At 53.1% G+C, this 25,845-nt stretch overlaps 1 protein-coding gene across 1 annotated transcript in view; it reads right to left on the bottom strand.

Annotated features, from left to right (window-relative positions):
• Positions 1-25,611, bottom strand: part of LOC144955366 (solute carrier family 25 member 35-like) — a 70,829-nt gene extending 45,218 nt beyond the window's left edge. Inside the window, exons 1-3 of the mRNA XM_078885609.1 lie at positions 25,442-25,611; positions 1,159-1,338; positions 541-612 (exon numbers count right to left, since the gene is read on the bottom strand). Coding sequence (XP_078741735.1) covers positions 541-612; positions 1,159-1,338; positions 25,442-25,561 — 372 coding nt within the window. The 5' untranslated portion in view covers positions 25,562-25,611. The remainder of the gene's footprint in view (positions 1-540; positions 613-1,158; positions 1,339-25,441) is intronic.
• Between the last annotated feature and the right edge of the window lie 234 nt (positions 25,612-25,845).

Here is a 25,845-nt window from a genome sequence, read left to right on the forward strand (position 1 = left end):
CTCTGTGTGTGTGTGTCTATGTGTGTGTGTCTCTCTGTCTGAGTGTCTCTATGTGTGTGTCTCTCTGTGTGAGTGTGTCTCTGTGTGTCTCTCTGTGTGTGTGTGTCTCTCTGTGTGTGTCTCTGTGTGTGTGTCTCTGTGTGTGTGTCTCTGTGTGTGAGTGTCTCTCTGTGTGTGTCTCTGTGTGTGTGTCTCTGTGTGTGTGTGTCTCTGTGTGTGTGTGTCTCTGTGTGAGTGTCTCTCTGTGTGTGTGTCTCTCTGTGTGTGTCTCTCTGCGTGTGTGTCTCTGTGTGTGTGTCTCTGTGTGTGTGTCTCTGTGTGTGTGTCTCTCTCTGTGTGTGTGTCTCTGTGTGTGTGTCTCTGTGTGTGTCTCTCTGCGTGTGTGTCTTTCTGTGTGTGTGTGTCTCTGTGTGTGTGTCTCTGCGTGTGAGTGAGTCTGTCTCTCTGCGTGAGTCTGTCTCTCTGCGTGTGTCTCTCTGCGTGAGTCTGTCTCTCTGCGTGAGTCTGTCTCTCTGCGTGTGTCTCTCTGCGTGAGTTCACCAGGTAGAGGGGACTTCCGAGTGTCGCACCGCAGATCCCAGCGATTGCCCCTGCAGCCATCAGCTGAACACCCTCCACTGACCCCACGACCCCCGGTGACCCCACCACCCCCGGTGACCCCACGACCCCCGCTGACCCCACCACCCCCGATGACCCCACCACCCCCACCGCTGACCCCACCCCCACCCCAGCCGCTGACCCCACCCCCGCCGTTGACCCCACCCCCGGTGACCCCACCACCCCCGCTGACCCCACCACCCCCGTTGACCCCACCACCCCCGGTGACCCCACCCCCGTTGACCCCACCACCCCCGATGACCCCACCCCTGTTGACCCCACCACCCCCGCTGACCCCACCCCCGTTGACCCCACCACCCCCGCTGACCCCACCCCCGTTGACCCCACCACCCCCGATGACCCCCTCACCACTGACCCCACCCCCACCGCTGACCCCACCCCCGATGACCCCACCACCCCCGTTGACCCCCTCACCACTGACCCCACCCCCACCGCTGACCCCACCCCCGATGACCCCACCACCCCCACCGCTGACCCCACCCCCACCCCAGCCGCTGACCCCACCCCCGTTGACCCCACCACCACCACCTTTGACCCCACCCCAGCCGCTGACCCCCCGGTCGACCGTATCCGCCGCTCCATGAGGGCGAAGGCTCCCAGGCGGACGCCGTTCATGGTGAGCTGGTAGAGGAGGGCCGGAGCGAGGCCCTTCTGCAGCGAGCGAAGACCCTCGGAGCGCGCGATCACCACCAGAGCGTGGAACGCGTGTCGGTAGTGCACCTGGTGGGTGGGTGGGTGGGTGAGTGTGTGGGTGAGTGTGTGGGTGAGTGGGTGAGTGGGTGGGTGGGTGAGTGGGTGGGTGGGTGAGTGGGTGGGTGGGTGGGTGAGTGGGTGGGTGGGTGGGTGAGTGGGTGGGTGGGTGGGTGGGTGAGTGGGTTTGTGGGTGTGTGGGTGGGTGGGTGAGTGGGTGGGTGGGTGGGTGGGTGTGTGGGTGGGTGGGTGGGTGAGTGGGTGGGTGGGTGGGTGGGTGAGTGGGTTTGTGGGTGTGTGGGTGGGTGGGTGAGTGGGTGGGTGGGTGTGTGGGTGAGTGGGTGGGTGGGTGGGTGTGTGGGTTTGTGGGTGAGTGGGTGGGTGAGTGGGTGTGTGGGTGAGTGGGTGGGTGGGTGTGTGGGGTGAGTGAGTGGGTGTGTGGGTAGGTGTGTGAGTGGGTTTGTGGGTGAGTGGGTGGGTGAGTGGGTGAGTGAGTGGGTGGGTGGGTGGGTGGGTAGGTGGGTGGGTGAGTGGGTGGGTGGGTGAGTGGGTGAGTGGGTGGGTGGGTGGGTGAGTTGGTGAGTGGGTGTGTGGGTGAGTGGGTGAGTGGGTGTGTGGGTGGGTGAGTGGGTGGGTGGGTGTGTGGGGTGAGTGAGTGGGTGTGTGAGTGGGTTTGTGGGTGAGTGGGTGGGTGAGTGGGTGAGTGGGTGGGTGAGTGAGTGGTTGGGTGGGTAGGTGGGTGGGTGAGTGGGTGGGTGGGTGAGTGGGTGTGTGGGTGAGTGGGTGGGTGGGTGGGTGAGTGGGTGGGTGAGTGGGTGGGTGAGTGGGTGGGTGAGTGGGTGTGTGGGTGGGTGGGTGAGTGGGTGGGTGGGTGGGTGAGTGAGTGGGTGGGTGGGTGTGTGGGTGGGTGGGTGAGTGGGTGGGTGGGTGGGTGAGTGGGTGGATGAGTGGGTGAGGGAGTGGGTGAGTGGGGTGGGTGAGTGGGTGGGTGGGTGGGTGAGTGAGTGGGTGGGTGGGTGTGTGGGTGGGTGGGTGAGTGGGTGGGTGGGTGGGTGAGTGGGTGGATGAGTGGGTGAGTGAGTGGGTGAGTGGGTGGGGTGAGTGGGTGGGTGAGTGTGTGGGTGTGTGGGTGGGTGAGTGGGTGAGTGGGTGGGTGGGTGGGTGAGTGGGTGAGTGAGTGGGTGGGTGAGTGGGTGGGAGAGTGAGTGGGTGGGTGAGTGGGTGAGTGGGTGTGTGGGTGGGTAGGTGAGTGGGTGTGTGGGTGAGAGGGTGGGTGAGTGGGTGAGTGGGTGTGTGAGTGGGTGAGTGAGTGGGTGGGTGGGTGGGTGAGTGAGTGGGTGGGTGGGTGGGTGAGTGGGTGGGTGGGTGTGTGGGTGGGTCATTGGGTGGGTGAGTGGGTGGGTGAGTGGGTAGGTGGGTGAGTGGGTGGGTGAGTGAGTGGGTGGGGTGGGTGTGTGGGTGGGTGAGTGGGTGGGTGAGTGAGTAGGTGAGTGGGTGAGTGGGTGGGTGGGTGAGTGGGTGTGTGGGTGGGTGGGTGAGTGGGTGAGTGAGTGGGTGAGTGGGTGAGTTGGTGTGTGGGTGAGTGGGTGGGTGAGTGGGTGGGTGGGTGAGTGAGTGGGTGGATGAGTAGGTGAGGAAGTGGGTGAGTGGGTGAGTGAGTGGGTGAGGGAGTGGGTGAGGGAGTGGGTGAGTGGGTGTGTGGGTGTGTGGGTGAGTGAGTGGGTGAGTGAGTGGGTGGGTGAGTTGGTGGGTGGGTAGGTGGGTGAGTGGGTGGGTGAATGGGTGCGTGTGTGGGTGGGTGGGTGAGTGTGTGGGTGGGTGAGTGGGTGGGTGAGTGGGTGAATGGGTGGGTGAGTGATTGGGTGGGTGTGTGGGTGTGTGGGTGAGTGAGTGGGTGGGTGAGTGGGTGGGTGTGTATGTGTGTGGTTGAGTGGGTGGGTGAGTGGGTGTGTGAGTGTGTGGGTGAGTGAGTGAGTGGGTGAGTGGGTGGGTGAGTTGGTGGGTGGGTGAGTGAGTGGGTGTGTGGGTGAGTGGGTGTGTGGGTGAGTGAGTGAGTGGGTGTGTGGGTGAGTGAGTGGGTGGGTGGGTGAGTGGGTGGGTGGGTGTGTGGGTGGGTCATTGGGTGGGTGAGTGGGTGGGTGAGTGGGTAGGTGGGTGAGTGGGTGGGTGAGTGAGTGGGTGGGGTGGGTGTGTGGGTGGGTGAGTGGGTGGGTGAGTGAGTAGGTGAGTGGGTGGGTGGGGTGAGTGAGTGGGTGTGTGGGTAGGTGTGTGAGTGGTGTGGTGGGTGGGTGGTGTGGTGGGTGGGTGGGTGGGGGTGGGTGAGTGGGTGGGTGAGTGGGTGGGTGGGTGGGGTGTGTGGGTGTGTGGGTGGTGTGGGTGGGTGGGTGGTGGGTGGGTGGGTGGGGGTGAGTTGGTGTGTGGGTGAGTGGGTGGGTGAGTGGGTGGGTGGGTGTGTGCGTGGGTGGTGGGGTGGGAGTGGTGAGTTGTGGGTGGGAGTGGGTGAGGGGTGGGTGGGTGGGTGTGTGGGTGTGTGGTGGGTGGTGAGTGGGTGGGTGAGTTGGTGGGTGGGTAGGTGGGTGAGTGGTGGGTGATGGGTGGTGTGTGGGTGGGTGGGTGGTGTGTGGGTGGGTGAGTGGGTGGGTGAGTGGGTGAATGGGTGGGTGAGTGAGTGGGTGGGTGTGTGGGTGTGTGGGTGGTGAGTGGGTGGGTGAGTGGGTGGGTGTGTAGGTGTGTGGTTGAGTGGGTGGGTGAGTGGGTGTGTGAGTGTGTGGGTGAGTGAGTGAGTGGGTGAGTGGGTGGGTGAGTTGGTGGGTGGGTGAGTGAGTGGGTGTGTGGGTGAGTGGGTGTGTGGGTGAGTGAGTGAGTGGGTGTGTGGGTGAGTGGGTGTGTGGGTGAGTGAGTGAGTGGGTGTGTGGGTGAGTGGGTGGGTGAGTGGGTGTGTGGGTGAGTGGGTGTGTGGGTGAGTGAGTGAGTGGGTGGGTGGGTGAGTGGGTGAGTGGGTGAGTGGGTGGGTGAGTGGGTGTGTGGGTGAGTGGGTGTGTGGGGTGAGTGAGTGAGTGGGTGAGTGGGGTGGGTGAGTGGGTGTGTGGGTGAGTGGGTGGGTGAGTGGGTGTGTGAGTGAGTGGGTGGGTGGGTGAGTGGGTGAGTGGGTGAGTGGGTGGGTGAGTGGGTGTGTGAGTGAGTGGGTGGGTGGGTGAGTGGGTGAGTGGGTGAGTGGGTGGGTGAGTGGGTGTGTGGGTGAGTGGGTGTGTGGGTGAGTGAGTGGGTGGGTAAGTGGGTGGGTGTGCGAGTTGGTGAGTGGTTAAGTGGGTGAGTGAGTGATGGGGTGGTGGTGTTGGGGGGGGGATGAGAATATTTTTCGAGAGTTTAGGAGTCTTTTGTTTTCATTGTGCAGGGTATTCATAAGGGGGGGTGGAGGCGGGGGGAGAAGGGGAGGGGGTGGGGGGGGGGAGATGGAGGGGGAGGGAAGAGATGGGGGAGGGAGGGGGGGAGATGGAGGGGGGGGAAGGATGGGGGAAATGGGGAAGGGAGAGGGGAGGGAGAGGGGGTGCTGAGTGTATGAAATCGAAACTGGAGTTTATTGTCGAAAGAAGAAGAAAACTCCGCTCCAGACACTCACGGTTCCTACTTGAGTGTCAGACTGCTGACAATCATCACCACTGCAATCATCGCCACCGTAAACATCACCACTGCAATCATCACCACCGTAATCATAACAACTGTAATCATCACTGCAATCATCACCACCGTAAACATCACCACTGCAATCATCACCACTGCAATCATCACCACCGTAATCATAACAACTGTAATCATCACTGCAATCATCACCACTGCAATCATCGCCACCGTAAACATCACCACTGCAATCATCGCCACCGTAAACATAACAACTGTAATCATCACTGCAATCATCACCACCGTAATCATCACCACTGCAATCATCACCACCGTAATCATAACAACTGCAATCATCATCACCGTAATCATCACCACTGCAATCATCGTCACCGTAATCATCACCACTGCAATCATCACCACCGTAAACATCACCACTGCAATCATCACCACCGTAATCATCACCACTGCAATCATCACCACCGTAAACATCACCACTGCAATCATCACCACCATAATCATCATCACTGTAATCATCACCACCGTAAACATCACCACTGCAATCATCACCACCGTAATCATCACCACTGCAATCATCACCACCGTAAACATCACCACTGCAATCATCACCACCATAATCATCATCACTGTAATCATCACCACCGTAAACATCACCACTGCAATCATCACCACCGTAATCATCACCACTGCAATCATCACCACCGTAATCATCACCACTGCAATCATCACCACCGTAAACATCACCACTGCAATCATCACCACCGTAATCATCACCACTGCAATCATCACCACCGTAATCATCACCACTGCAATCATCACCACCGTAAACATCACCACTGCAATCATCACCACCGTAATCATCACCACTGCAATCATCACCACTGTAATCATCACCACTGCAATCATCATCAATGCAATCATCACCACTGCAATCATCGTCACTGTAATCATCACCACTGCAATCATCATCAATGCAATCATCACCACTGCAATCATCGTCACTGTAATCATCACCACTGCAATCATCATCAATGCAATCATCATCACTGTAATCATCACCACCGTAATCATCATCAATGCAATTATCACCACTGCAATCATCATCACTGTAATCATCACCACTGTAATCATCGTCACTGTAATCATCGTCACTGTAATCATCACCACTGTAATCATCACCACTGGAATCATCGTCACTGTAATCATCACCACTGCAATTATCACCACTGCAATCATCACCACTGCAATCATCGTCACTGTAATCATCACCACTGCAATCATCATCAATGCAATCATCATCACTGTAATCATCACCACCGTAATCATCATCAATGCAATTATCACCACTGTAATCATCACCACTGTAATCATCACCACTGTAATCATCACCACTGCAATCATCATCACTGCAATCCTCACCACTGTAATCATCACCACTGCAATCATCGTTAATGCAATCATCACTGCAATCATCATCAATGCAATCATCACCACTGCAATCATCGTCACTGTAATCATCACCACTGCAATCATCATCAATGCAATCATCATCACTGTAATCATCACCACCGTAATCATCATCAATGCAATTATCACCACTGCAATCATCATCAATGCAATCATCACTGTAATCATCACCACTGCAATCATCATCAATGCAATCATCACCACTGCAATCATTGTCACTGTAATCATCACCACTGCAATCATCACCACTGCAATCATCGTCACTGTAATCATCACCACAGCAATCATCATCAATGCAATCATCATCACTGTAATCATCACCACAGCAATCATCATCAATGCAATCATCACCACTGCAATCATCGTCACTGTAATCATCACCACTGCAATCCTCATCAATGCAATCATCATCACTGTAATCATCACCACCGTAATCATCACCACTGTAATCATCACCACTGTAATCATCGTCACTGTAATCATCACCACTGCAATCATCATCACTGCAATCATCATCACTGTAATCATCACCACTGCAATCATCACCACTGCAATCATCGTCACTGTAATCATCAACACTGCAATCATCATCAATGCAATCATCACCACTGCAATCATCGTCACTGTAATCATCACTGTAATCATCATCAATGCAATCATCATCACTGTAATCATCACCACTGCAATCATCATCAATGCAATCATCACCACTGCAATCATCGTCACTGTAATCATCACCACTGCAATCATCACCACTGCAATCATCGTCACTGTAATCATCACCACTGCAATCATCATCAATGCAATCATCATCACTGTAATCATCACCACTGCAATCATCATCAATGCAATCATCACCACTGCAATCATCAATGCAATCATCATCACTGTAATCATCACCACCGTAATCATCACCACTGTAATCATCACCACTGTAATCATCGTCACTGTAATCATCACCACTGCAATCATCATCACTGCAATCATCATCAAAGCAATCATCACCACTGCAATCATCACCACTGCAATCATCGTCACTGTAATCATCACCACTGCAATCATCATCAAAGCAATCATCACCACTGCAATCCCCGAGTCACTGCTAGCTAGTGGGTGAAAACAATCATACATCAAAGGGGCCTCCAACCAAATTTTGCTTAGGGCCCCCAAAGGTCTAGGGCCGGCTCTGCCTGTACCCGGCCGGGTGCGTTGAGGCAACGCGCGGCCCACAAGGATGTCTTCATTTTTCGTGGCCGCACGTGCGAAGGACGACATCCATCTCCCTAGCCAACGCCAACATGCGTTCCATCACCAGCGGATCTAAGAGTTCCTGCGTTACGTCCGGGGCATGCGTCAACTGCCAAGTCCATCAAGGAGCTTCTGTAGATGAGGGGCGATTCTTGTCCTGTCGTCTGGAGGCTCGTAGACATCGGCCATCTCCTGAACAGCTTGCGCGAGCGTCTTGATCTTTTCCGCGGGAATGGAGCGAAACGCCGCATCAAACGCATCATCGTCCAGTGTGGCGGGCAAGGCAATGAGCGCCTCTTCCTCTGACGAATCGGACGGATTTGTAGGCGGCCTCGAAAGCGCCAGCGAAAGGCAAATCCAGTCGCCGCCAGCTGCCCCACGAACTCGCGCACGTGGGGCAGGCGTCGACTCCGTCGCATCGGGCGTCGCGATGGACGGCGAAACTCCGCGCGGCAGCGACGAACTACGCACCGCTCTCCGCAGCGGTGGTCAAAATGGTCGCCGCGACGCGCGAACTTGGCGGGAACTGCAAAATGGCGGCCGCGACGCGCGAACTTGGCGGGAACTGCAAAATGGCGGCCGCGACGCGCGAACTTGGTGGGAACTGCAAAATGGCGGCCGCGACGCGCGAACTTGGCGGGAACTGCAAAATGGCGGCCGCGACGCGCGAACTTGGCGGGAACTGCAAAATGGCGGCCGCGACGCGCGAACTTGGCGGGAACTGCAAAATGGCGGCCGCGACGCGCGAACTTGGCGGGAACTGCAAAATGGCGGCCGCGACGCGCGAACTTGGCGGGAACTGCAAAATGGCGGACGCGACGCGCGAACTTGGCGGGAACTGCAAAATGGCGGCCGCGACACGCGAACTTGGCGGGAACTGCAAAATGGCGGCCGCGACGCGCGAACTTGGCGGGAACTGCAAAATGGCGGCCGCGACGCGCGAACTTGGCGGGAACTGCAAAATGGCGGCCGCGACGCGCGAACTTGGCGGGAACTGCAAAATGGCGGCCGTCTCCTCCCCGCCCGAAATGGCGGCCGCAACTCACCAAAGGAGGACCCGCTCCGAGGCAACGTCACCGGCACGTCCACCCCCGGACGGTCCGTCGCCGGGCTACCTCCAGCGGCGATCGGAGTGACGAGGGCGGCAAGGTGGTTGGAGCGCTGTTGTTAAAGCGGCCAAACTGAGCCTCCACCCTCTGCCACGGGTCGTCGGGAGCGAAGCTGGTGGGAAGACTCCGTCGTGCCGTTTGCCGCATGGTGGGCTCCATCACCGGGACCACGGCAACAGCCGGGGTCGGCAGGAGCTGAGTCGCGATCTCGTCGTCGGAGGAGGAGGACACTGCAGGTGGATTCTTCTTTTGCTGACGTTCAGACATCGCGTCTTGCGTAGAACTCCACCAGAAAAAGTCCGCTTCTTGACACCGCTGTAATAAGGGGCTCCGACACGGTAAGAACTTCACGTTGTTTGTTGATACATCTTCGGTACAGCTTGCTTGTCTCTTGCTTGTCTCTTCTTGATTCTTCACACACCGACTCCGCTCCTCGCTCCGGCCCACGCTTATACTCGCTCCCCGGCGGCTAAGCCCCGCCTCTGGCCACGCTCCCTCCTGGAACTTTCTGGAACGCTCCAGAGGCATCCTGGGTGGCTCTGCCCCCCCCCCCCCCACCCAACCTTTGCTACAGATATAGCCCCGACCATAGATAGACTATAACTCAGAGGTGGGACAAAGTCATTGTTATGCAAGTCCAAGTCGAGTCGCAAGTCATCAAATTCATGACTCGAGTCTGACTCGAGTCCAAGTCACATGACTCGAGTCCACATCTCATAGGTGGGACAAAGTCATTGTTATGCAAGTCCAAGTCGAGTCGCAAGTCATCAAATTCATGACTCGAGTCTGACTCGAGTCCAAGTCACATGACTCGAGTCCACATCTCATAGGTGGGACAAAGTCATTGTTATGCAAGTCCAAGTCGAGTCGCAAGTCATCAAATTCATGACTCGAGTCTGACTCGAGTCCAAGTCACATGACTCGAGTCCACATCTCATAGGTGGGACAAAGTCATTGTTATGCAAGTCCAAGTCGAGTCGCAAGTCATCAAATTCATGACTCGAGTCTGACTCGAGTCCAAGTCACATGACTCGAGTCCACATCTCATAGGTGGGACAAAGTCATTGTTATGCAAGTCCAAGTCGAGTCGCAAGTCATCAAATTCATGACTCGAGTCTGACTCGAGTCCAAGTCACATGACTCGAGTCCACACCTCTACTATAGCTGCATAACAAGTAACGCCCCACGTAATACAGGAGATGGCGCCCTCATTACGAGTGTGTCAGTGTGAGTATCAGTGTTTGATTATCGGTGTGTGAGTGTCAGTGTGAGTGTCAGTCCGGCAAAACAACCTCCTACCTCCTCGCGGTGCCGGACGGGCAACACTGTCGTGGACAGCGCTGTGGGGGGAGGGCCAATGCCCCATTGGCCTCTCCCCTCATGGCGTTTGTGACCACCACAGTGGCTAAACGGGGGCTCTGGACGGGTGTGAGGGGCTGGTAACCCCTCCACCCTCAATTTATTACCACGAAACTACTAATTAAACATAAATCTGTAACAAATAAGCTTGTGCCGGAGGCCCCGGGGGGACAGGCGTCTATGACGTCTCCTGGCCAAACCCCAATTGGCGGAGCCAGGAGATTGAATCTTCACCCTCGGGGCTCCTCCAGAAACAACAAAAAGCCATTACGGATGGCCACGTGGAATGTTCGAACGCTCACTGCGGAGGAGAGGCTGCCACTCCTCTGTCGGGAGCTGGATCGGTACCGCCTGGATCTCTGTGGCATTCAGGAGGTCCGGTGGACCAGTTCTGGTTCCAGCCACCATGAGGGGTGGACAGTCCTCTACTCGGGACAGGGGACTGCCAAACGACAGGGTGTGGCCCTTCTTTTGAACAAAAGAATGAAGGGGGCGTGGGAGCGTGGCAGTGAGGTGTGGGAAGCTGTAAGCCCCAGGATACTATGGGCTCGCCTTCCAATCAACCGGAGGCGAGGAGTGGTGGTCGTGGTTACTTATGCCACCGCCGAAGACGAACATCCGTGGAGGGATGCAGGCAAAGCCGATGAGTCAGATGCCTTCTATGACCCCCTGTCACAGGTGCTGGCTAAAGTGGCCAATCGGGACAGAGTCATCTTGTTGGGTGACTTCAATGCCCGAGTTGGTCATGATGCTGGCACCTGGTCTGGAGTGATTGGAAGGCATGGGCCAGATCAGCTCAATAATAACGGTAGGAGGCTGCTAGATTTTTGTGCAGCCCATGGGCTTGTAATTACCAACACGCTCTTCCGGCATCGGCGCATCCACACAACATCATGGATGCATGCCGGGTCCAAGCAAGAACATCTGCTGGACTACATAGTGACGGACCAGTGGATGCGAGCCCATGTCCTTGACACCAGGACCTACCGTGGAGCTGATCTGCCCTCTGACCATCGACTAGTCATCTGTAAGATGCGCCTGCCATTCTTCCACTCCGGTGGTGGGTGTACACCCAGGACCCCATTCCAACCTAAAGTGGCCTGGTCTGAGCTGATGAAAGTTGCAAGCGAGAATTTCATCATCGCTTGCGGCTGGGGTTGGCATCGTCCCCCACTCCTCCTGATGTCGAGGGTAAATGGGCGAGGTTTAGGACTGTGACTCATGCAGCGGCAATGGCTGCTTTGGGTACGCGGTCCAGACCTCCCCAGAAACCCTGGCTGACAGAGGAGGTGTTCAGGATGGTTGAGAAAAAGCGACAGGCCCACTCTCATCGGCTACAGCATCCAATGTCAGAGAATGAGGAGTTTTACCGCAGCCTTCGCCGCTCGGAGGTTCGGAGAGCCGTAAGGCGCTGCAAGGATGGGTGGTGGTCGCGGGTTGCTGAGGAGGTGGAGTCTGCCTCAGTGGCCCGCGATCACAAATCAGCAGAGGTGTGGACTCGAGTCATGTGACTTGGACTCGAGTCAGACTCGAGTCATGAATTTGATGACTTGCGACTCGACTTGGACTTGCATAACAATGACTTTGTCCCACCTATGAGATGTGGACTCGAGTCATGTGACTTGGACTCGAGTCAGACTCGAGTCATGAATTTGATGACTTGCGACTCGACTTGGACTTGCATAACAATGACTTTGTCCCACCTATGAGATGTGGACTCGAGTCATGTGACTTGGACTCGAGTCAGACTCGAGTCATGAATTTGATGACTTGCGACTCGACTTGGACTTGCATAACAATGACTTTGTCCCACCTCTGCAAATCAGTGTGAGTGTCAGTGAGTGAGTGTGTGAGAGTGAGTGTCAGTGAGTGAGTGTGTGAGAGTGAGTGTCAGTGTGTGAGTGTGTGAGAGTGAGTGTCAGTGTGTGAGTGTGTGAGAGTGAGTGTCAGTGAGTGAGTGTGTGAGAGTGAGTGTCAGTGTGTGAGTGTGTGAGAGTGAGTGTCAGTGAGTGAGTGTGTGAGAGTGAGTGTCAGTGAGTGAGTGTGTGAGAGTGAGTGTCAGTGTGTGAGTGTGTGAGAGTGAGTGTCAGTGTGTGAGTGTGTGAGAGTGAGTGTCAGTGAGTGAGTGTGTGAGAGTGAGTGTCAGTGTGTGAGTGTGTGAGAGTGAGTGTCAGTGAGTGAGTGTGTGAGAGTGAGTGTCAGTGAGTGAGTGTGTGAGAGTGAGTGTCAGTGTGTGAGTGTGTGAGAGTGAGTGTCAGTGAGTGAGTGTGTGAGAGTGAGTGTCAGTGAGTGAGTGTGTGAGAGTGAGTGTCAGTGAGTGAGTGTGTGAGAGTGAGTGTCAGTGTGTGAGTGTGTGAGAGTGAGTGTCAGTGTGTGAGTGTGTGAGTGTGTGAGAGTGAGTGTCAGTGAGTGAGTGTGTGAGAGTGAGTGTCAGTGTGTGAGTGTGTGAGTGTGTGAGAGTGAGTGTCAGTGTGTGAGTGTGTGAGTGTGTGAGAGTGAGTGTCAGTGTGTGAGTGTGTGAGTGTGTGAGAGTGAGTGTCAGTGTGTGAGTGTGTGAGTGTGTGAGAGTGAGTGTCAGTGAGTGAGTGTGTGAGTGTGTGAGAGTGAGTGTCAGTGTGTGAGTGTGTGAGAGTGAGTGTCAGTGTGTGAGTGTGTGAGAGTGAGTGTCAGTGTGTGAGTGTGTGAGTGTGTGAGAGTGAGTGTCAGTGTGTGAGTGTGTGAGTGTGTGAGAGTGAGTGTCAGTGTGTGAGTGTGTGAGTGTGTGAGAGTGAGTGTCAGTGAGTGAGTGTGTGAGTGTGTGAGAGTGAGTGTCAGTGAGTGAGTGTGTGAGAGTGAGTGTCAGTGTGTGAGTGTGTGAGAGTGAGTGTCAGTGTGTGAGTGTGTGAGTGTGTGAGAGTGAGTGTCAGTGTGTGAGTGTGTGAGTGTGTGAGAGTGAGTGTCAGTGAGTGAGTGTGTGAGAGTGAGTGTCAGTGAGTGAGTGTGTGAGAGTGAGTGTCAGTGTGTGAGTGTGTGAGTGTGTGAGAGTGAGTGTCAGTGAGTGAGTGTGTGAGAGTGAGTGTCAGTGAGTGAGTGTGTGAGAGTGAGTGTCAGTGAGTGAGTGTGTGAGAGTGAGTGTCAGTGAGTGAGTGTGTGAGAGTGAGTGTCAGTGTGTGAGTGTGTGAGTGTGTGAGAGTGAGTGTCAGTGTGTGAGTGTGTGAGAGTGAGTGTCAGTGAGTGAGTGTGTGAGAGTGAGTGTCAGTGTGTGAGTGTGTGAGAGTGAGTGTCAGTGAGTGAGTGTGTGAGAGTGAGTGTCAGTGTGTGAGTGTGTGAGAGTGAGTGTCAGTGTGTGAGTGTGTGAGTGTGTGAGAGTGAGTGTCAGTGTGTGAGTGTGTGAGTGTGTGAGAGTGAGTGTCAGTGTGTGAGTGTGTGAGAGTGAGTGTCAGTGAGTGAGTGTGTGAGAGTGAGTGTCAGTGAGTGAGTGTGTGAGAGTGAGTGTCAGTGTGTGAGTGTGTGAGTGTGTGAGAGTGAGTGTCAGTGTGTGAGTGTGTGAGAGTGAGTGTCAGTGAGTGAGTGTGTGAGAGTGAGTGTCAGTGTGTGAGTGTGTGAGAGTGAGTGTCAGTGAGTGAGTGTGTGAGAGTGAGTGTCAGTGTGTGAGTGTGTGAGAGTGAGTGTCAGTGAGTGAGTGTGTGAGAGTGAGTGTCAGTGTGTGAGTGTGTGAGTGTGTGAGAGTGAGTGTCAGTGAGTGAGTGTGTGAGTGTGTGAGAGTGAGTGTCAGTGTGTGAGTGTGTGAGAGTGAGTGTCAGTGTGTGAGTGTGTGAGTGTGTGAGAGTGAGTGTCAGTGTGTGAGTGTGTGAGTGTGTGAGAGTGAGTGTCAGTGAGTGAGTGTGTGAGAGTGAGTGTCAGTGAGTGAGTGTGTGAGAGTGAGTGTCAGTGTGTGAGTGTGTGAGTGTGTGAGAGTGAGTGTCAGTGAGTGAGTGTGTGAGAGTGAGTGTCAGTGAGTGAGTGTGTGAGAGTGAGTGTCAGTGTGTGAGTGTGTGAGTGTGTGAGAGTGAGTGTCAGTGTGTGAGTGTGTGAGAGTGAGTGTCAGTGAGTGAGTGTGTGAGAGTGAGTGTCAGTGTGTGAGTGTGTGAGAGTGAGTGTCAGTGAGTGAGTGTGTGAGAGTGAGTGTCAGTGTGTGAGTGTGTGAGAGTGAGTGTCAGTGAGTGAGTGTGTGAGAGTGAGTGTCAGTGTGTGAGTGTGTGAGTGTGTGAGAGTGAGTGTCAGTGAGTGGAGTGTGTGAGTGTGTGAGAGTGAGTGTCAGTGTGTGAGTGTGTGAGAGTGAGTGTCAGTGTGTGAGTGTGTGAGTGTGTGAGAGTGAGTGTCAGTGTGTGAGTGTGTGAGTGTGTGAGAGTGAGTGTCAGTGAGTGAGTGTGTGAGAGTGAGTGTCAGTGTGTGAGTGTGTGAGTGTGTGAGAGTGAGTGTCAGTGTGTGAGTGTGTGAGAGTGAGTGTCAGTGAGTGAGTGTGTGAGAGTGAGTGTCAGTGTGTGAGTGTGTGAGAGTGAGTGTCAGTGTGTGAGTGTGTGAGAGTGAGTGTGTGAGAGTGAGTGTGTGAGAGTGAGTGTCAGTGAGTGAGTGTGTGAGAGTGAGTGTCAGTGTGTGAGTGTGTGAGAGTGAGTGTGTGAGAGTGAGTGTGTGAGAGTGAGTGTCAGTGAGTGAGTGTGTGAGAGTGAGTGTCAGTGAGTGAGTGTGTGAGTGTGTGAGAGTGAGTGTCAGTGTGAGTGTGTGAGAGTGAGTGTCAGTGTGTGAGTGTGTGAGAGTGAGTGTCAGTGAGTGAGTGTGTGAGAGTGAGTGTCAGTGAGTGAGTGTGTGAGAGTGAGTGTCAGTGTGTGAGTGTGTGAGTGTGTGAGAGTGAGTGTCAGTGTGTGAGTGTGTGAGAGTGAGTGTCAGTGTGTGGAGTGTGTGAGTGTCGTGAGAGTGAGTGTCAGTGTGTGGAGTGTGTGAGAGTGAGTGTCAGTGAGTGAGTGTGTGAGAGTGAGTGTCAGTGTGTGAGTGTGTGAGAGTGAGTGTCAGTGTGTGAGTGTGTGAGAGTGAGTGTGTGAGAGTGAGTGTGTGAGAGTGAGTGTCAGTGAGTGAGTGTGTGAGAGTGAGTGTCAGTGTGTGAGTGTGTGAGAGTGAGTGTCAGTGTGTGAGTGTGTGAGAGTGAGTGTCAGTGTGTGAGTGTGTGAGTGTGTGAGAGTGAGTGTCAGTGTGTGAGTGTGTGAGAGTGAGTGTCAGTGTGTGAGTGTGTGAGTGTGTGAGAGTGAGTGTCAGTGAGTGAGTGTGTGAGAGTGAGTGTCAGTGTGTCAGTGTGTGAGTGTGTGAGAGTGAGTGTCAGTGTGTGAGTGTGTGAGTGTGTGAGTGAGTGAGTGTCAGTGTGTGAGTGTGTGAGTGTGTGAGTGAGTGTCAGTGTGTGAGTGTGTGAGAGTGAGTGTCAGTGAGTGAGTGTGTGAGAGTGAGTGTCAGTGTGTGAGTGTGTGAGTGTGTGAGTGAGTGTGTGAGTGTGTGAGAGTGAGTGTCAGTGTGTGAGTGTGTGAGAGTGAGTGTCAGTGTGTGAGTGTGTGAGTGTGTGAGAGTGAGTGTCAGTGTGTGAGTGTGTGAGAGTGAGTGTCAGTGAGTGAGTGTGTGAGTGTGTGAGAGTGAGTGTCAGTGTGTGAGTGTGTGAGAGTGAGTGTCAGTGTGTGAGTGTGTGAGAGTGAGTGTCAGTGTGTGAGTGTGTGAGTGTGTGAGAGTGAGTGTCAGTGTGTGAGTGTGTGAGAGTGTGAGAGTGAGTGTCAGTGAGTGAGTGTGTGAGAGTGAGTGTCAGTGAGTGAGTGTGTGAGTGTGTGAGAGTGAGTGTCAGTGTGTGAGTGTGTGAGAGTGAGTGTCAGTGTGTGAGTGTGTGAGAGTGAGTGTCAGTGTGTGAGTGTGTGAGTGTGTGAGAGTGAGTGTCAGTGTGTGAGTGTGTGAGAGTGAGTGTCAGTGTGTGAGTGTGTGAGAGTGAGTGTCAGTGAGTGAGTGTGTGAGAGTGAGTGTCAGTGTGTGAGTGTGTGAGTGTGTGAGAGTGAGTGTCAGTGTGTGAGTGTGTGAGAGTGAGTGTCAGTGTGTGAGTGTGTGAGAGTGAGTGTCAGTGTGTGAGTGTGTGAGAGTGAGTGTCAGTGTGTGAGTGTGTGAGAGTGAGTGTCAGTGTGTGAGTGTGTGAGAGTGAGTGTCAGTGAGTGAGTGTGTGAGAGTGAGTGTCAGTGAGTGAGTGTGTGAGAGTGAGTGTCAGTGTGTGAGTGTGTGAGTGTGTGAGAGTGAGTGTCAGTGAGTGAGTGTGTGAGAGTGAGTGTCAGTGAGTGAGTGTGTGAGAGTGAGTGTCAGTGAGTGAGTGTGTGAGAGTGAGTGTCAGTGTGTGAGTGTGTGAGTGTGTGAGAGTGAGTGTCAGTGAGTGAGTGTGTGAGAGTGAGTGTCAGTGAGTGAGTGTGTGAGAGTGAGTGTCAGTGAGTGAGTGTGTGAGAGTGAGTGTCAGTGTGTGAGTGTGTGAGAGTGAGTGTCAGTGTGTGAGTGTGTGAGAGTGAGTGTCAGTGAGTGAGTGTGTGAGAGTGAGTGTCAGTGAGTGAGTGTGTGAGAGTGAGTGTCAGTGTGTGAGTGTGTGAGTGTGTGTGTCAGTGTGTGAGTGTGTGAGTGTGTGAGAGTGAGTGTCAGTGAGTGAGTGTGTGAGTGTGTGAGAGTGAGTGTCAGTGTGTGAGTGTGTGAGTGTGTGAGAGTGTGTGAGTGTGTGAGTGTGTGAGAGTGAGTGTCAGTGTGTGAGTGTGTGAGAGTGAGTGTCAGTGAGTGAGTGTGTGAGAGTGAGTGTCAGTGAGTGAGTGTGTGAGAGTGAGTGTCAGTGTGTGAGAGTGTGAGAGTGTGAGAGTGTGTGAGTGTGTGAGTGTGTGAGAGTGAGTGTCAGTGAGTGAGTGTGTGAGAGTGAGTGTCAGTGAGTGAGTGTGTGAGAGTGAGTGTCAGTGAGTGAGTGTGTGAGAGTGAGTGTCAGTGAGTGAGTGTGTGAGAGTGAGTGTCAGTGTGTGAGTGTGTGAGAGTGTGTGAGTGTGTGAGTGTGTGAGAGTGAGTGTCAGTGTGTGAGTGTGTGAGAGTGAGTGTCAGTGTGTGAGTGTGTGAGAGTGAGTGTCAGTGTGTGAGTGTGTGAGAGTGAGTGTCAGTGAGTGAGAGTGTGAGAGTGAGTGTCAGTGAGTGAGTGTGTGAGAGTGAGTGTCAGTGAGTGAGAGTGTGAGAGTGAGTGTCAGTGAGTGAGTGTGTGAGAGTGAGTGTCAGTGAGTGAGTGTGTGAGTGTGTGAGAGTGAGTGTCAGTGAGTGAGTGTGTGAGAGTGAGTGTCAGTGTGTGAGTGTGTGAGAGTGAGTGTCAGTGTGTGAGTGTGTGAGAGTGAGTGTCAGTGAGTGAGAGTGTGAGAGTGAGTGTCAGTGAGTGAGTGTGTGAGAGTGAGTGTCAGTGAGTGAGTGTGTGAGTGTGTGAGAGTGAGTGTCAGTGAGTGAGTGTGTGAGAGTGAGTGTCAGTGTGTGAGTGTGTGAGAGTGAGTGTCAGTGTGTCAGTGTGTGAGTGTGTGAGTGTGTGAGAGTGAGTGTCAGTGTGTGAGTGTGTGAGAGTGAGTGTCAGTGTGTCAGTGTGTGAGTGTGTGAGTGTGTGAGAGTGAGTGTCAGTGTGTGAGTGTGTGAGTGTCAGTGTGTGAGTGTGTGAGAGTGAGTGTCAGTGTGTGAGTGTGTGAGAGTGAGTGTCAGTGAGTGAGTGTGTGAGAGTGAGTGTCAGTGAGTGAGTGTGTGAGTGTCAGTGTGTGAGTGTGTGAGAGTGAGTGTCAGTGTGTCAGTGTGTGAGTGTGTGAGTGTGTGAGAGTGAGTGTCAGTGTGTCAGTGTGTGAGTGTGTGAGTGTGTGAGAGTGAGTGTCAGTGAGTGAGTGTCAGTGTGTGAGTGTGTGAGAGTGAGTGTCAGTGAGTGAGTGTGTGAGTGTGTGAGAGTGAGTGTCAGTGAGTGAGTGTCAGTGTGTGAGTGTGTGAGAGTGAGTGTCAGTGTGTGAGTGTGTGAGAGTGAGTGTCAGTGTGTGAGTGTGTGAGAGTGAGTGTCAGTGTGTGAGTGTGTGAGAGTGAGTGAGTGAGTGTGTGAGTGTGTGAGAGTGAGTGTCAGTGTGTGAGTGTGTGAGAGTGAGTGTCAGTGTGTGAGTGTGTGAGAGTGAGTGTCAGTGTGTCAGTGTGTGAGTGTGTGAGAGTGAGTGTCAGTGTGTGAGTGTGTGAGAGTGAGTGTCAGTGTGTGAGTGTGTGAGAGTGAGTGTCAGTGTGTGAGTGTGTGAGAGTGAGTGTCAGTGTGTGAGTGTGTGAGAGTGAGTGTCAGTGTGTGAGTGTGTGAGAGTGAGTGTCAGTGAGTGAGTGTGTGAGTGTGTGAGAGTGAGTGTCAGTGAGTGAGTGTGTGAGAGTGAGTGTCAGTGAGTGAGTGTGTGAGAGTGAGTGTCAGTGTGTGAGTGTGTGAGAGTGAGTGTCAGTGAGTGAGTGTGTGAGAGTGAGTGTCAGTGAGTGAGTGTGTGAGAGTGAGTGTCAGTGTGTGAGTGTGTGAGAGTGAGTGTCAGTGTGTGAGTGTGTGAGAGTGAGTGTCAGTGTGTGAGTGTGTGAGAGTGAGTGTCAGTGTGTGAGTGTGTGAGTGTGTGAGAGTGAGTGTCAGTGAGTGAGTGTGTGAGAGTGAGTGTCAGTGAGTGAGTGTGTGAGAGTGAGTGTCAGTGTGTGAGTGTGTGAGAGTGAGTGTCAGTGTGTGAGTGTGTGAGAGTGAGTGTCAGTGTGTGAGTGTGTGAGAGTGAGTGTCAGTGTGTGAGTGTGTGAGAGTGAGTGTCAGTGTGTGAGTGTGTGAGAGTGAGTGTCAGTGAGTGAGTGTGTGAGAGTGAGTGTCAGTGAGTGAGTGTGTGAGAGTGAGTGTCAGTGTGTGAGTGTGTGAGAGTGAGTGTCAGTGTGTGAGTGTGTGAGAGTGTGTGAGTGTGTGAGTGTGTGAGAGTGAGTGTCAGTGTGTGAGTGTGTGAGAGTGAGTGTCAGTGTGTGAGTGTGTGAGAGTGAGTGTCAGTGTGTGAGTGTGTGAGAGTGAGTGTCAGTGTGTGAGTGTGTGAGTGTGTGAGTGTGTGAGAGTGAGTGTCAGTGTGTGAGTGTGTGAGAGTGAGTGTCAGTGTGTGAGTGTGTGAGAGTGAGTGTCAGTGTGTGAGTGTGTGAGTGTGTGAGAGTGTGAGAGTGAGTGTCAGTGAGTGAGTGTGTGAGAGTGAGTGTCAGTGAGTGAGTGTGTGAGAGTGAGTGTCAGTGTGTGAGTGTGTGAGAGTGAGTGTCAGTGTGTGAGTGTGTGAGTGTGTGAGAGTGAGTGTCAGTGAGTGAGTGTGTGAGAGTGAGTGTCAGTGAGTGAGTGTGTGAGAGTGAGTGTCAGTGTGTGAGAGTGAGTGTCAGTGTGTGAGTGAGTGAGTGTGTGAGAGTGAGTGTCAGTGAGTGAGTGTGTGAGAGTGAGTGTCAGTGAGTGAGTGTGTGAGAGTGAGTGTCAGTGTGTGAGTGTGTGAGAGTGAGTGTCAGTGAGTGAGTGTGTGAGAGTGAGTGTCAGTGTGTGAGTGTGTGAGAGTGAGTGTCAGTGAGTGAGTGTGTGAGAGTGAGTGTCAGTGTGTGAGTGTGTGAGAGTGAGTGTCAGTGAGTGAGTGTGTGAGAGTGAGTGTCAGTGTGTGAGTGTGTGAGAGTGAGTGTCAGTGAGTGAGTGTGTGAGAGTGAGTGTCAGTGAGTGAGTGTGTGAGAGTGAGTGTCAGTGAGTGAGTGTGTGAGAGTGAGTGTCAGTGAGTGAGTGTGTGAGAGTGAGTGTCAGTGAGTGAGTGTGTGAGAGTGAGTGTCAGTGTGTGAGTGTGTGAGAGTGAGTGTCAGTGTGTGAGTGTGTGAGAGTGAGTGTCAGTGAGTGAGTGTGTGAGAGTGAGTGTCAGTGAGTGAGTGTGTGAGAGTGAGTGTCAGTGAGTGAGTGTGTGAGTGTGTGTGTCAGTGTGTGAGTGTGTGAGTGTGTGAGAGTGAGTGTCAGTGAGTGAGTGTGTGAGTGTGTGAGAGTGAGTGTCAGTGTGTGAGTGTGTGAGTGTGTGAGAGTGTGTGAGTGTGTGAGTGTGTGAGAGTGAGTGTCAGTGTGTGAGTGTGTGAGAGTGAGTGTCAGTGAGTGAGTGTGTGAGAGTGAGTGTCAGTGAGTGAGTGTGTGAGAGTGAGTGTCAGTGTGTGAGAGTGTGAGAGTGTGAGAGTGTGTGAGTGTGTGAGTGTGTGAGAGTGAGTGTCAGTGAGTGAGTGTGTGAGAGTGAGTGTCAGTGAGTGAGTGTGTGAGAGTGAGTGTCAGTGAGTGAGTGTGTGAGAGTGAGTGTCAGTGAGTGAGTGTGTGAGAGTGAGTGTCAGTGTGTGAGTGTGTGAGAGTGTGTGAGTGTGTGAGTGTGTGAGAGTGAGTGTCAGTGTGTGAGTGTGTGAGAGTGAGTGTCAGTGTGTGAGTGTGTGAGAGTGAGTGTCAGTGTGTGAGTGTGTGAGAGTGAGTGTCAGTGAGTGAGAGTGTGAGAGTGAGTGTCAGTGAGTGAGTGTGTGAGAGTGAGTGTCAGTGAGTGAGAGTGTGAGAGTGAGTGTCAGTGAGTGAGTGTGTGAGTGTGTGAGAGTGAGTGTCAGTGAGTGAGTGTGTGAGAGTGAGTGTCAGTGTGTGAGTGTGTGAGAGTGAGTGTCAGTGTGTGAGTGTGTGAGAGTGAGTGTCAGTGAGTGAGAGTGTGAGAGTGAGTGTCAGTGAGTGAGTGTGTGAGAGTGAGTGTCAGTGAGTGAGTGTGTGAGTGTGTGAGAGTGAGTGTCAGTGTGTGAGTGTGTGAGAGTGAGTGTCAGTGTGTCAGTGTGTGAGTGTGTGAGTGTGTGAGAGTGAGTGTCAGTGTGTGAGTGTGTGAGAGTGAATGTCAGTGTGTCAGTGTGTGAGTGTGTGAGTGTGTGAGAGTGAGTGTCAGTGTGTGAGTGTGTGAGTGTCAGTGTGTGAGTGTGTGAGAGTGAGTGTCAGTGTGTGAGTGTGTGAGAGTGAGTGTCAGTGAGTGAGTGTGTGAGAGTGAGTGTCAGTGAGTGAGTGTGTGAGTGTCAGTGTGTGAGTGTGTGAGAGTGAGTGTCAGTGTGTCAGTGTGTGAGTGTGTGAGTGTGTGAGAGTGAGTGTCAGTGTGTCAGTGTGTGAGTGTGTGAGTGTGTGAGAGTGAGTGTCAGTGAGTGAGTGTCAGTGTGTGAGTGTGTGAGAGTGAGTGTCAGTGAGTGAGTGTGTGAGTGTGTGAGAGTGAGTGTCAGTGAGTGAGTGTCAGTGTGTGAGTGTGTGAGAGTGAGTGTCAGTGTGTGAGTGTGTGAGAGTGAGTGTCAGTGTGTGAGTGTGTGAGAGTGAGTGTCAGTGTGTGAGTGTGTGAGAGTGAGTGAGTGAGTGTGTGAGTGTGTGAGAGTGAGTGTCAGTGTGTGAGTGTGTGAGAGTGAGTGTCAGTGTGTGAGTGTGTGAGAGTGAGTGTCAGTGTGTCAGTGTGTGAGTGTGTGAGAGTGAGTGTCAGTGTGTGAGTGTGTGAGAGTGAGTGTCAGTGTGTGAGTGTGTGAGAGTGAGTGTCAGTGTGTGAGTGTGTGAGAGTGAGTGTCAGTGTGTGAGTGTGTGAGAGTGAGTGTCAGTGTGTGAGTGTGTGAGAGTGAGTGTCAGTGAGTGAGTGTGTGAGTGTGTGAGAGTGAGTGTCAGTGAGTGAGTGTGTGAGAGTGAGTGTCAGTGAGTGAGTGTGTGAGAGTGAGTGTCAGTGTGTGAGTGTGTGAGAGTGAGTGTCAGTGAGTGAGTGTGTGAGAGTGAGTGTCAGTGAGTGAGTGTGTGAGAGTGAGTGTCAGTGTGTGAGTGTGTGAGAGTGAGTGTCAGTGTGTGAGTGTGTGAGAGTGAGTGTCAGTGTGTGAGTGTGTGAGAGTGAGTGTCAGTGTGTGAGTGTGTGAGTGTGTGAGAGTGAGTGTCAGTGAGTGAGTGTGTGAGAGTGAGTGTCAGTGAGTGAGTGTGTGAGAGTGAGTGTCAGTGTGTGAGTGTGTGAGAGTGAGTGTCAGTGAGTGAGTGTGTGAGAGTGAGTGTCAGTGAGTGAGTGTGTGAGAGTGAGTGTCAGTGTGTGAGTGTGTGAGAGTGAGTGTCAGTGTGTGAGTGTGTGAGAGTGTGTGAGTGTGTGAGTGTGTGAGAGTGAGTGTCAGTGTGTGAGTGTGTGAGAGTGAGTGTCAGTGTGTGAGTGTGTGAGAGTGAGTGTCAGTGTGTGAGTGTGTGAGAGTGAGTGTCAGTGTGTGAGTGTGTGAGTGTGTGAGTGTGTGAGAGTGAGTGTCAGTGTGTGAGTGTGTGAGAGTGAGTGTCAGTGTGTGAGTGTGTGAGAGTGAGTGTCAGTGTGTGAGTGTGTGAGTGTGTGAGAGTGTGAGAGTGAGTGTCAGTGAGTGAGTGTGTGAGAGTGAGTGTCAGTGAGTGAGTGTGTGAGAGTGAGTGTCAGTGTGTGAGTGTGTGAGAGTGAGTGTCAGTGTGTGAGTGTGTGAGTGTGTGAGAGTGAGTGTCAGTGAGTGAGTGTGTGAGAGTGAGTGTCAGTGAGTGAGTGTGTGAGAGTGAGTGTCAGTGTGTGAGTGTGTGAGAGTGAGTGTCAGTGTGTGAGTGTGTGAGAGTGAGTGTCAGTGAGTGAGTGTGTGAGAGTGAGTGTCAGTGTGTGAGTGTGTGAGAGTGAGTGTCAGTGAGTGAGTGTGTGAGAGTGAGTGTCAGTGAGTGAGTGTGTGAGAGTGAGTGTCAGTGAGTGAGTGTGTGAGAGTGAGTGTCAGTGTGTCAGTGTGTGAGTGTGTGAGAGTGAGTGTCAGTGAGTGAGTGTGTGAGAGTGAGTGTCAGTGTGTGAGTGAGTGAGTGTGTGAGAGTGAGTGTCAGTGTGTGAGTGTGTGAGAGTGAGTGTCAGTGTGTGAGTGTGTGAGAGTGAGTGTCAGTGTGTGAGTGTGTGAGAGTGAGTGTCAGTGAGTGAGTGTGTGAGAGTGAGTGTCAGTGTGTGAGTGTGTGAGAGTGAGTGTCAGTGAGTGAGTGTGTGAGAGTGAGTGTCAGTGTGTGAGTGTGTGAGAGTGAGTGTCAGTGAGTGAGTGTGTGAGAGTGAGTGTCAGTGTGTGAGTGTGTGAGAGTGAGTGTCAGTGAGTGAGTGTGTGAGAGTGAGTGTCAGTGAGTGAGTGTGTGAGAGTGAGTGTCAGTGAGTGAGTGTGTGAGAGTGAGTGTCAGTGAGTGAGTGTGTGAGAGTGAGTGTCAGTGAGTGAGTGTGTGAGAGTGAGTGTCAGTGTGTGAGTGTGTGAGAGTGAGTGTCAGTGTGTGAGTGTGTGAGAGTGAGTGTCAGTGAGTGAGTGTGTGAGAGTGAGTGTCAGTGAGTGAGTGTGTGAGAGTGAGTGTCAGTGTGTGAGTGTGTGAGAGTGAGTGTCAGTGAGTGAGTGTGTGAGAGTGAGTGTCAGTGAGTGAGTGTGTGAGTGTGAGTGTCAGTGTGTGAGTGTGTGAGTGTGTGAGAGTGAGTGTCAGTGTGTGAGTGTGTGAGAGTGAGTGTCAGTGAGTGAGTGTGTGAGAGTGAGTGTCAGTGAGTGAGTGTGTGAGAGTGAGTGTCAGTGTGTGAGTGTGTGAGAGTGAGTGTCAGTGAGTGAGTGTGTGAGAGTGAGTGTCAGTGAGTGAGTGTGTGAGAGTGAGTGTCAGTGTGTGAGTGTGTGAGTGTGTGAGAGTGAGTGTCAGTGTGTGAGTGTGTGAGAGTGAGTGTCAGTGAGTGAGTGTGTGAGAGTGAGTGTCAGTGAGTGAGTGTGTGAGAGTGAGTGTCAGTGAGTGAGTGTGTGAGTGTGTGAGAGTGAGTGTCAGTGAGTGAGTGTGTGAGAGTGAGTGTCAGTGAGTGAGTGTGTGAGAGTGAGTGTCAGTGTGTGAGTGTGTGAGAGTGAGTGTCAGTGTGTGAGTGTGTGAGAGTGAGTGTCAGTGTGTGAGTGTGTGAGAGTGAGTGTCAGTGTGTGAGTGTGTGAGAGTGAGTGTCAGTGTGTGAGTGTGTGAGAGTGAGTGTCAGTGAGTGAGTGTGTGAGAGTGAGTGTCAGTGTGTGAGTGTGTGAGAGTGAGTGTCAGTGTGTGAGTGTGTGAGAGTGAGTGTCAGTGAGTGAGTGTCAGTGTGTGAGTGAGTGTGTGAGAGTGAGTGTCAGTGTGTGAGTGAGTGTGTGAGAGTGAGTGTCAGTGTGTGAGTGAGTGTGTGAGAGTGAGTGTCAGTGTGTGAGTGTGTGAGTGTGAGTGTCAGTGAGTGAGTGTGTGAGAGTGAGTGTCAGTGAGTGAGTGTGTGAGAGTGAGTGTCAGTGAGTGAGTGTGTGAGAGTGAGTGTCAGTGAGTGAGTGTGTGAGAGTGAGTGTCAGTGAGTGAGTGTGTGAGAGTGAGTGTCAGTGTGTCAGTGTGTGAGTGTGTGAGAGTGAGTGTCAGTGAGTGAGTGTGTGAGAGTGAGTGTCAGTGAGTGAGTGTGTGAGAGTGAGTGAGTGTGTGAGAGTGAGTGTCAGTGAGTGAGTGTGTGAGAGTGAGTGTCAGTGTGTCAGTGTGTGAGTGTGTGAGAGTGAGTGTCAGTGTGTGAGAGTGTGAGAGTGAGTGTCAGTGAGTGAGTGTGTGAGAGTGAGTGTCAGTGTGTGAGTGTGTGAGAGTGAGTGTCAGTGTGTGAGTGTGTGAGTGTGTGAGAGTGAGTGTCAGTGTGTCAGTGTGTGAGTGTGTGAGTGTGAGTGTCAGTGTGTGAGTGTGTGAGAGTGAGTGTCAGTGTGAGTGTGTGAGAGTGAGTGTCAGTGAGTGAGTGTGTGAGAGTGAGTGTCAGTGTGTGAGTGTGTGAGAGTGAGTGTCAGTGTGTGAGTGTGTGAGAGTGAGTGTCAGTGTGTGAGTGTGTGAGAGTGAGTGTCAGTGAGTGAGTGTGTGAGAGTGAGTGTCAGTGTGTGAGTGTGTGAGAGTGAGTGTCAGTGTGTGAGTGTGTGAGTGTGTGAGAGTGAGTGTGTGAGTGTGTGAGAGTGTGTGAGTGTGTGAGAGTGAGTGTCAGTGAGTGAGTGTGTGAGAGTGAGTGAGTGTGTGAGAGTGAGTGTCAGTGAGTGAGTGTGTGAGAGTGAGTGAGTGTGTGAGAGTGAGTGTCAGTGAGTGAGTGTGTGAGTGTGTGAGAGTGAGTGTCAGTGAGTGAGTGTGTGAGAGTGAGTGTTAGTGTGTCAGTGTGTGAGAGTGAGTGTCAGTGAGTGAGTGTGTGAGAGTGAGTGTGTGAGAGTGAGTGTCAGTGAGTGAGTGTCAGTGTGTGAGTGTGTGAGAGTGTGTGAGTGTGTGAGAGTGAGTGTCAGTGAGTGAGTACCTGGTATGTGCCCCGTGCCTGGAGCTCGCCCTGGACTTGCATGCGCGTCTTCACCACCTCCAGCGGATTCGTCACGAGGCACGCGGCGCTCGCTGCAAATCCTCCCAGAAGGAAGTCCATCGCTCAACGCTCGCTCGCTCGCTCACTCACCACTCGCTCACTCACTCGCTCACTCAACACTCGCTCACTCACTCAACACTCGCTCACTCACTCAACACTCGCTCACTCACTCGCTCACTCAACACTCGCTCACTCACTCAACACTCGCTCACTCACTCAACACTCGCTCACTCACTCAACACTCGCTCACTCACTCAACACTCACTCACTCACTCAACACTCACTCACTCACTCAACACTCACTCACTCACTCACTCAACACTCGCTCGCTCACTCACTCACTC

Source organism: Lampetra fluviatilis, unplaced genomic scaffold, assembly GCF_964198595.1.
Source record: "Lampetra fluviatilis unplaced genomic scaffold, kcLamFluv1.1 SCAFFOLD_145, whole genome shotgun sequence".
In the NCBI taxonomy this organism is placed as follows: domain Eukaryota; kingdom Metazoa; phylum Chordata; class Hyperoartia; order Petromyzontiformes; family Petromyzontidae; genus Lampetra; species Lampetra fluviatilis.